General features: G+C 50.3%; 4 protein-coding genes across 4 annotated transcripts; 1 reads left to right on the top strand and 3 right to left on the bottom strand.

Annotated features, from left to right (window-relative positions):
* Positions 1–8: 8 nt before the first annotated feature.
* On the bottom strand, positions 9–957 carry BKA55DRAFT_641527 (ubiquinone biosynthesis protein COQ7-domain-containing protein; the record flags this gene model as incomplete). The annotated part of the gene is made up of 3 exons (XM_046197138.1): positions 700–957; positions 134–649; positions 9–80 (listed from the first exon to the last, which is right to left on the bottom strand). Exons 1-3 carry the CDS (start codon positions 877–879, stop codon positions 9–11), a joined length of 768 nt encoding a protein of 255 aa, XP_046051463.1. The 5' UTR covers positions 880–957.
* A 387-nt stretch (positions 958–1,344) lies between these two features.
* On the top strand, positions 1,345–3,369 carry BKA55DRAFT_507423 (uncharacterized protein; the record flags this gene model as incomplete). Its single annotated transcript, XM_046187339.1, has 4 exons — positions 1,345–1,526; positions 1,663–2,384; positions 2,434–2,570; positions 2,620–3,369. The coding sequence occupies 4 exons, from the start codon at positions 1,345–1,347 to the stop codon at positions 3,367–3,369; spliced, it is 1,791 nt and encodes a 596-aa protein (XP_046051462.1).
* Positions 3,370–3,830: 461 nt separating this feature from the next.
* On the bottom strand, positions 3,831–4,989 carry BKA55DRAFT_593104 (PLC-like phosphodiesterase; the record flags this gene model as incomplete). The annotated part of the gene is made up of 4 exons (XM_046195503.1): positions 3,831–4,361; positions 4,455–4,559; positions 4,618–4,812; positions 4,897–4,989. 4 exons carry the CDS (start codon positions 4,987–4,989, stop codon positions 3,831–3,833), a joined length of 924 nt encoding a protein of 307 aa, XP_046051461.1.
* A 1,838-nt stretch (positions 4,990–6,827) lies between these two features.
* BKA55DRAFT_593103 (fungal-specific transcription factor domain-containing protein) lies at positions 6,828–9,554 on the bottom strand (the record flags this gene model as incomplete). The annotated part of the gene is made up of 2 exons (XM_046195502.1): positions 6,828–9,019; positions 9,074–9,554. 2 exons carry the CDS (start codon positions 9,552–9,554, stop codon positions 6,828–6,830), a joined length of 2,673 nt encoding a protein of 890 aa, XP_046051460.1.
* Positions 9,555–10,211: the final 657 nt, after the last annotated feature.

The following is a 10,211-nucleotide window of genomic DNA, read 5'->3' as shown; positions in this document are numbered from 1 at the left end:
ATCCTCTCTCACACGCGCATGTTTCTTTCTATCTCCTTGTTCTTATTCATACATGTTTGTCCAGGGAGCCTTGCGTAGGCCTATATTACAATTATAATACATCTGATTTGAGGCTTCAAACTCTTTCGCTTACCCAGATAGCACCTCGGCAACCTGCGCGGATGACGCCAGTGAGAAGCCAGTGAGGCTCTGCCTTTTGTGCATCATGTTCTACAGCATGATCGAGATGCTCCAGTTCTTCATCTCTTATCACCCTGAGGGTTTTGACAAGATCTGACAACTCCTTGCCGACTTCGTAACCCTCGGCTTCCCACTGCGTAATCATTTCCAGTAATGTCCGAATTTGTTCATTGTAGTGGCCACCAATTTCTGTCTCGACAGCCTCTGTACAAGCCATAGCAGCTTCGTAACCGAGCATAGCGGTAGACCATCCAAGACCAGTAGCCATAACGGACCACAAAGGGTACAGGGCAGTAGGGCGAATACGATGCTTGTGAATGAGGCTATTAAAGGTCTTAAAGTGACCGTCTTCTTGATCGTACATATGCGCCATCAGCTTGCGGAGATGAGGCTTTGATCGGAGAAGGATGGGTGATTGGGCAGCATAAATGAGGACTGCAGCAAGCTCACCAGCTTGATTGACACGAAGCTAACAGCATATCAGTCACCAATCAAATGAACTGGTCTCGGAAGTCCTACAGCAGAGTCGAGGAAATCACGTTGCTCCTGGGTGAGTGCTTTGAGTTTCTTGGGAGGCTCAGACGTTGAGACTGAGGCTGGAGCCGTTGCGATGGTGCGAATACATGACTTGTAAAGACTTGGTGTTGATCGCACTAAAAGAGAGCGCAGAGGTTTGGCAAGAGTTCTGGATGAAGCCATGTTTGCTACACAGACCCTAGTCTACTTCTCAATCATCAATTGATGGCGGACCCTGAAATCGAACGATGAGTATGACGGGCGCGGACATTCTCGGTGAGTAGTCCGCTCACCGAGAACGGACTAAAGCTTCCCCGGCATTCGCACCAGCCACACACGTGCAGCAGCATGACATAACCTTGCCCAATGAGGTGTTGGGTGGGAACTACGAATTCAGAACAAGTCTTGAAGGAGAAGCTATTGTGCTCTTCTGCTTTACGCACAATCCTCTTCTCTTCCACACTTCCGCCTCTTTCATCGCTCGACCCCCTGCGCGCACGATTACGCATCTCCCTCGACCCTTTTCTATCACCAAATTCTCCCTTGGTTCACCTAATACGCGTGTAACGCGGTTGCGCCTAGCCATACGACCGTTGTCCCCTAAAGTCATTGCGTTCTGTGTCATTACTGGCTCACCACAAGGTCGCCATGTCTGACGTCGACGACGAGCTTCTCGCTCTCGCAGGTGGAGATTCTGATGATGAAGGTTCTGGCAACGAGAGCAGAGGCGGATCGCGATCGCCGCCTCCAGCGAAGAGAAGTGGTTCCAAGAAAGCGGCGGGAAAGAAGTCGCGACGAGCAAACGATGACTCTGAGGAGGAGGGCGAGGCGTGAGTGATGTTCCTTAAATTAGTGGCATGATGATCTGAGCTTGAATACTGTCTTGGTCTCCTGGTCCGCTTACTACTGGCGGCTCACCCAGATCACTGCCATATCCTTACAGTATGCTGACCCATCGTGATTTAGGTCTGCACCAGGAACGCCAAATTCCCTTGAGTCCGCTCCCATGGATGAATCTGACTCCGACGATGAACCATCGCGAGGTCGAGCAGCGGCTACAGATGACGACGACGAGGCCTACCCAATTGATGGTAGATACAAGAGTCAGAAGGAAAAGGCAGAGATCATGGCCTTGCCAGAACTCGAACGTGAACAGCTTATTGCTGAGCGTATGACGGACATAGAGCGTCAGCGACAGAACCGCCTGCTTCGCCAGATGGTGAGTAACATGGAGAATGAGGAGCGCAAACAGGTCAAAAAGAAGCGCAGTGCTGGAACTGCGGAGCTGGAAGATGGCGATCGAAAGGCATCACGACCGCGCACAGAGAGTAAGAGGGAAACCGCGATGGACTCTTTGCGCCAAGCCAAGGCAGAGAAAGCACGTCGACGGGAGGATCTCGAGAGACGAAAGGATAATTACTCTCCACGCAGACGTAACTCTGGGGCTGAGGATAGTGACGATGACTATAACCGCGGACGCTCCCCAACTCCCGATGCCGACGAAAATCGCGATCAACCGCCAGCTGAGTTACGCGATTATGACCGTGTTCGATTGGGGCGAAACGAGTTCGCTCAGGTCTGTTTCACACCTGGATTCGAGCAGGCTATCACTGGATGTTATATACGTATTGCTCTTGGACCGCACCCTGAAACTGGTATCGAGCAGTATCGCATGGCAGCCATCAAAGGTTTGTAACAAATAGTATAGTACAGCAGTAGGACTGACATATGTCGTAGGCTTCACGACCGGTCGACCCTATGCTCTTCAGGGGCCTAACGGTGCATTCGTTACAGATCAGTATGTCAAGGCGGCGCATGGTAAGGCAATCAAGGAGTTTCCTTTCATCGCCGCCTCGAGCGGAAAGTTCACAGACGTATGTTAAACTACACCACTTTCCTGGATTGATACTGACCAGACCACAGAACGAGCTCAATCGGTACAAGGTCACATGCCATAATGAGGGTGTGACACTTCCAAGCAAGGCTTTCCTTACGGATAAAATCGATGAGATCAACGGCTTGATTAATCATTCATGGACCACAGAGGAAATTAAGGCTCGACTGGCACGGATAAAGGAGCTGAAACGGCGATTCGACCCCGCCGAGCGAGAGCGCATCGCCCACTTACTTGAGGAAGCAAGACAACGTGGCGAGCACGATAAGGCCGAAGAGTTACAGGAAGAGCTCGACAACCTTGGTTCCCAGCGCTTAGCATTCAGGACGAGTCTGGGCTCATCAAAGCACAACGAAGTACCCAAGGGCCAAACTGAGCAAGATCGACTGGCTGAGCGTAACCGAGAAAACCGGCGCTTGAATGCGGAAGCTGTACGAAAGGCCCAGTTGAAGGAGAAAGCGAAGTCGAAGGAGATCGAGGCAGCCCTTAAGCGTGGTGAAACCTACCAAGGTGACATGTCAAGACGACTAAGGACCAAGGCCAAGTTCGTTTATGATGCTAACGAGAAAGTGGAACAAAAGCCAGCGGCTAACGGCAGCGGAGCCAATACTCCTGGGACCAGCACACCGAAGGCGGCATCCAAATCTCAACTACTACCTCATCTTGCAAAGTTGCAAGAGGAGAAGCATAAGGAGAAGGGCATCCCTACTATACATAAGCCGCTGATGGATGACGATGTGATTGGGTCACTAGACCTGGATATTGACGTCGAAATTTGAGGGAGAACACAAAGACAGGGGCATCATGAGCAGCGTTTCGGTTGTTATGTTTTTTTTTACACATTGCGTTACGGCTAGAACCAAAAGACAGGGCAGGGTGGATTGCATCCATATCTCGACATAGAGTCTACTTGGAGCCCAAAAGGATTTGTCACTAGATAGACCTTAGTAAATAGTCACTATAATTCTGATGATCCGACGTTTCCTCTGTCATGGTCAATACGTAAGCCTATGGTGAGGGTCAGCTCTGCCAGGGCAGTGCTAGTACGATGACGACTGCATATATTCACCCTGAACGACCAACGCTTTCAAGGTTAATGGGCACATTTGTGCCAAATGTAAGCCTGGCGTAGCCCACGAAGCCAGTAAATTGTCCTACTTCTGTCACTGTATTTAAAGTACAACGTTACCTAGGCCATTAGTGGCATCCTTTTCTGATATTACTCCTCATATTTCGTCTACTATTTATCCAAACTCCGGCGGTCTTGAAGAAAATCAAACTTGCCCTGCATCCTCCGGAGAACATGGTAGGCCATCATCAAGGTTTCCGTCAGGATGACGATGGCTACCATCTCTGCTTTTTTCCTTATCCTCTCAACCAGAGCTAGCCTTGGTCTGGCGACCTTGCCATCCATCTCGTTCTCAAACTTCTCGCACATCTCGAGGTACAAACGAGGATTGTCAGTGATGACACCATCTATCAAGGCTGGTCCCTCGATGTTCCCATTAAGGTGTCGCGGGTGACCCAGATTCTGGCGGATACACCATTCCATGCGGCGAGGTTCGTTGACTGTCCACGTCATGAGAAGCTTGTCAGTCTGTCGAAGTTCACGCAGAAAGAGTCTTCCCGATGGACCGATGAGAGTCTTGTGGTTGAGATTGAAGCCGAGGTTAGGGACACGCAAGAAGTGGTGTGAATATAAGAGGGAGGTGCTGATATGGGCCAATGGATAAGTTGGGAATTGACTACGTGCGGCCTGCAGGAATGATGCCTTTTAAGTATGTCAGCTGCAAGATGTAACAAAGCATCTACGTGGAAGTATAGAAACTGCGATAAGGGTGTCAGCTTAGGAAATACAACTTACATTCCAGCACCCCAGGATAATACGTTGATTCCATGGCACAGGTGCCTGAACGCTGTCTAGATCCCTCGCAATTGCAGCCATCAATTCTACCGGGTCATCATCCAGCTGGGAGGCCTGCATTAGCTTCCGTCTTATGACACATGCTTGAGCTGATGCAGCAGACCTTGATATCTAGAACAACCCAAATGTCTTCCATTTTCGGCCCAATCAACCATTGAAGAAAGTCTTTGAGCCGCGGCATAGGTTCATGAGGCTCGGCTACTGTACGTAAAGTGCTGAGATACTCCCATGAGCATTCTCCAATGCGAGCGTCTATGCCAAAGCAGCGTTTGAGGGATGCATCCTGCTCAAATGTAAGCTGAGCCGAGCCGAGCCAAGTAAACCAAGTTGTGATGGAGATTAGCATGCCATGGTGGAGAGCGGACCTACTACTCTAACTTACATGTGATATCACAGCAACACCATCGGCCGAGATATGAATATCGGTTTCTATCGCATGAGCACCAGCTTCGACTGCACCTCGGAAGGCAGCCATGGTGTTTTCGGGCCAATCAAGCTTCGCGCCGCGATGAGCGATTGCCTGTGGGAGTCGCCGTGAAGGATCTCGTGGTGACGGTCTGGCGGTGGCCCATGGTGCTGTTATGAGGTGAATTTAGTGGTGTTGTAAAGGCCTATCTTCGAGTTGGCGTGTCTGACCTTGAGGAACAGGCCCTGGTTGGGCGTCATCCTTAATTAAAGACCGTCTCTCCGCCGCCATTGTCGATGTTTGCGGATACTGACGAAGCCAAGTTGATAAAAGTCTAGAAGGGTTACGGTTATACACTCGCTCGCAATAGAGTCCCCAACAATGAAACGACTGAAGTGACCAAACAAATCGATGAAAACACGCTTTCTTGCTTAGGAAACTCAAGCTCATGGATTCTGGAGACAAGTTAAGACCAGGGCGCTCAAGCGCTTTCGTTGGCCATGGTCAATGGAGCTTTCTCCATTAGATCCACTGCTAAGAAAGGAAACACGAGATAGCAAAATTGGGGAGTCGTGACAGCCTGATTCACTTGGAGACGTCATTCCACGGTCTTAAGTTAGTTAGTCGTTACGTATTGTGCACGGCCACACTTGACTTCACCAGCCTCACTCCTGTGATGCTACCTCAACAGACGGCAAGAAATGAATGCTGTTTTTGATTTCGAACTGCCATTCAATCAAGCTCGTGTCAAAGACTGTGATGTAGCTCAGGTATTCAGATAGTCGACCATGCTCTCAACCTTTGTCTTCCATCAGGCTCAATCTCGAATCCCAGACCTACCTGAATCAGGTCATACCAGGCTTGACCATGCACTCGACAGCGGGCTAGGCTTTAGGTCGATGGTTGAGTATGCAGAGCGCCCAGAGCACCCACCAGTCACTTGAGCTAATTGGAGAAGAAAGTAGATAGGAGTACTGTGGAGAGTTAATGGTGCTCTAAAGCCATGTGCAGAATCGCCAAAAGACAAATAACAAACTCAACAAGACCGCTCTCAACTTTCAATGAATTCTCATTAATGGTCTCGAAAAATTTCAAAGCCCATCAAGTACTGGCTGTCGCAAACACTGACCCCAAGAAACAGTAATGCACACCTTAGACAGTATAAGATGTACGCCCGGGTCATTTCCCGGGGCACACGGGCTATGGCTAATGCATACTGCAAAGAGCCAATCTTGTGTCTATCCGGTTCAGATCATGCGGCTTCCTTCAGTGCCCATGTCCTTGCTGCTGTGGCCCGGTCCTTTGGCTTCTCCAACACCGGCAACGTATGTCAGATCCGGTCCAATCTTCCCTTGAGCAGACGTCGACTCTTATTGCTGCGTACTGCTTTTTCTGCAAGGCCGGGCGGCCGGTGGAGCCAGATACGTGCGATTGGAAGCTGCCAGGAAAGCTCTCGACGTCGGAAGCCAGCGATCAAACACACCGGCCCAGAGCGTACCAACTACGTGTATCACATTTCTTAACTGCTGGACAGGTGGTGTTGTTTGTCTGCGTTCTTTCATTCTTTTGCAAGGTACGAGCTAATAACTAGATGATCTAGCATGCCGCATTGCGAGGCCGGTCCTTGAACTGACCATCATCCTTATTCCACGCCCCTGTTTTCTCTGAAGAGAGTCAAGAGACTTCAAAATAACGCCAAGAGTCTGGTTGTTTCCTCTTCCCAGGTATAATAGTTAGCCAATATAAAAGCAATCGCTCAAATAAAAACACTCAGTGACAGTTATTTCCCAGTCCGATCCCCGATTCATCACATCATTAGAATTCATGTCCCCATTATTAACTCCGTTATCAGATCCATATCAAGTTCAAAGAGATTTTATCCCGTGGTATCATTCTGTCCGCCGCCCTTATAAGATAGGAAACGTCTCCATACGGTCAGACATCATATATCCTTCATGGCCGTGCTGTTGAGGCACCATGTGGTTGCGATAGTCAACGCTCTCCACACTCAGTCCAAGTTCCGAGGGGCCGACCTCCTCACCCGAGCTCAGGCTCTCGTCACTCATGCTGAGAACGCTCTGGGGAGGCTGCGGGTTGTTTCCAAACTCGGCGATGCTGAAACCGCCAAGGTCCCAGTTGTCGGGGGGCCAATCACCACAGTTGCTAACAGCGATTGCACTCTCGTTGACAAGTCCCTGTCCACCATAGATAGCATCGTATACGTTGTGCATTCCACCATCCAATGACCCAAGTAATGTCTCCCACTCAGTTGTCGAAACTCCGTTCACCTTAGCGGCAGCCACAGAAGAGTTCACTATCATGTGGTGGGCCTGGTTTGTAGGGCCAGAATGAGAGTGTGCACGGGTCTGTTGCGGCGATGTTGGTTGCGGCGACTGTGACGAATGGGCAAAGGGCATGAAGTCGAGGTTACGGGACAGGGGGGAAGCCTTGCGGTCTGGGTTGGGAGACATCGACATGCGATGTCCTCGCTGGATCACAGGAACCTCGGCCTGGAGATTGTCAAAGGATTGACGACCCCGAGCACGGTAAAATTCTGGTCGCTGGTCGGCAACGCAGGGCATCGTCATGCGACGCATCCTCTCCTGGTGATCGATCAAGTTGCTCTCGCTGGCTGCAGCGGCCGGGAGCTGACCGAGTGGGTAGACTGCGCTGCCCTTCTTCTTGGATTTGGTAACCATGCCTCTTGGTGGCGACCCTCGGTTGGAGACGGGCGCGGGGGGCATCGACACCTCACGTGAAGTGTGCATTGGCGAGACAGCGGATTCGTCGACTTTGACCAGCATGCTAGCCACACGCTTAAAGTCCAGCGAGCCAGAGCCTTCAGTCTTGTCCAGGATATGAATCACGGCATTTACCAATCGCTCGTCATCGCGCATAAGTTTGCTGTCTTGCTTGAGATCAATCGAGTGGTAGAGTAGCGCCATGCCACAAACAACCAACAGATCAGTCTTATTCAAACAAAATGAGAAAGTCATACCGCGTTCTTCGAGTAGCTGAACAATTTGAATGATGTGCTTGCTCGACGCTCCGGTTGCCATCAGGGCCGAGGCTGCCTTAGAACCCAAACTGGAACCTACCGCCGGACGATAGATAAGTGTTCGGATGAAGTAGTAGGCCAGTGCCAACAATGGTGAGCGGCTACCAGTCACATCTGTGGACGGCTTATCTTGGACGAAGTTCAGTCGCAGATGAGAAGGCAGCTGGTCATACCAAGCATCAAGTTCACTCTCAAGAGCAGCCATCTGCTGAAGTGAAATCTCGTAGGAGCTTGAGGCGGGGTAATTCTTCTCTAGCACCTTGGCGAGAATACGAGTCGCACGGAACAAGGCTAGCGCACTCGACAGGCGAGTATACTCACCAGGAAGTGTAGGCTGGAAGCCCTTTTCGGTAACATACTCATCATCGGTGTCGCAAGGATACTCGGTCTGAATATCCTCTTCTTTGAGAAGCTTGGGAAGACCCAGAGTAGCGGCAGAAAAGCAATCGAGAGTGTAAATGGTCCAGAAGACCTTCTTTCGTGTCTCAATTGTGAGAGCACCGAAGGAGAATCTCTTCTGACTCTGGTGCAGACCTAGGCGATGAGAGAGGCCAACAGCGATGCCCTTGTAGTGCTGTAATCGCTTGTAGTCGGCACGCATGGTGCAATAAAGGAGAGCGAGAGACAGACACTGTAGGGTGTTCATGGTATCCTCCATGAGAATGGCATCCATAGAGGTTTGCCATTGCTGCTCGCAGGCAGCAAGTTGGGGGAGATCAGGTTTCTCTGATGACAGACCCGCGATGTTGAAGACGAGGTAGAGCTGTGCGAGCTTGTGGTTGCCCTTGATCTTCTCAGGATCGGCGACGAACTCCTCGTAGACATGGAGGAATGTGGGCTTGTGAAGGATGGGGAAAAGAGGCGCCCACTCTTGGAAGTAAACGTTGACACAGCGGTCAGAGAAGAGGCGAGGAGGAACCCTAAGAGATTGCTCAGGTGATTTGGGACCAAGGGGCTTGCAGCCTTGGATATGTAAGAAAGCCTCTGGGTTGAAGTCGGTGCTAGGTTTGCCGGTTTCTCGGATCTTGCGCTTGAAGGACTCTATCAAGATGGTTAGTTACATTGACTCATAGAAAATGATGGAGAGAGAAGTACCAATAAATGTTCTACCGCTAGACGCGCCCATGAAGTAAGAATCGGAATTCTCGACTCCAAGTAATAGGGGTGCAGCTTGTACGCGGAAGGTATCTTCTTTTGTGGCCAGGGCTTCATTTCGGGACTCTGGTGCAGCCGGGCTGCTCACCGGCATTGAAGGACTCGGTCGGTTGCCGTGGATTTTTGAGAGCATATCTATCTTCTCGTCCTTTTCGTCTAATAGGTCCTTAAGTTCTCGGACTTCGCTTTCTAGTTGTCGTACGCGCTCCTCCAAAGATTCGGTGTAGCCACGAGGGAATGCACGGCGGCTAAGCTTATCGCTTGTCCGGCATTCAAAGCCAACGTTGGCACACTGGGAACATGTAGGTCTTATTCCATCACACCGAATCTTTTTGCTCCTGCAACGATCACAAGCCTGTGCAATCCGACTCTGAGAGCTGGTGCCCACCTTGATCACCTTCATGGGGAGAATTCCGGGCATCTTAGCGGTAGTTGTTCTGTGTAGGTGAAAGGTTTGAGTTGTGTTGGGTTGATTGTACTTGGGTGGAACAAGCGGCTAAATTGCCGAGGGAAGGACGCCGGCCGGTAAGGTGGTTGTCAAGGTTGCTCGTTTATTGTACGGGGTTGTTCCTTGTATTGCAATATTATCTCGTGTCTGTTCTGTAGCCAGCTGAATTGTCCACGGTGAAACGGTCAAATTCCGAGATGTCGATGGTGATAGCCGAGGTCTTGTCAAGTAATTTTAGTGCCAGGACTAAGTGAGTATAGGCGTATTGTGATTGAGTGACTTGGTTGGTGGGGTTTAAAGACGCGGTAAGGCAAAGTAGGTAGGCTTTTGCTATTGGGTATCTTAAGAGAGACGAGGAGATAGGATTGATCTATATTTATACGAGTCCAAGGGACAAGGATAAGGATAAGGTAACAAGAGAAAGAATGGTAAAGATGTAAACGTGAAAGTGGGAAAGATGAGAGGATTCAGATTCTTCAGGGTGGGAAAGAGCAAGATTTAGTAGAAAACGAGGAAATAGGAATGGGGCCCGCCTAGGCCCGGTCGTTGACTCTGTGAGGTGTGGAGAAAGAAGTGGAAATCCTGGGGGAGGTCCAGGGACAAGTGGAGAGGCCAGTGCCATGCTTGTTC

The sequence above is a fragment of the Fusarium redolens genome (assembly GCF_020744475.1).
Source record: "Fusarium redolens strain MPI-CAGE-AT-0023 chromosome Unknown BKA55scaffold_6, whole genome shotgun sequence".
Taxonomy (NCBI): domain Eukaryota; kingdom Fungi; phylum Ascomycota; class Sordariomycetes; order Hypocreales; family Nectriaceae; genus Fusarium; species Fusarium redolens.
This window is presented reverse-complemented; position numbering and strand designations above follow the sequence as displayed.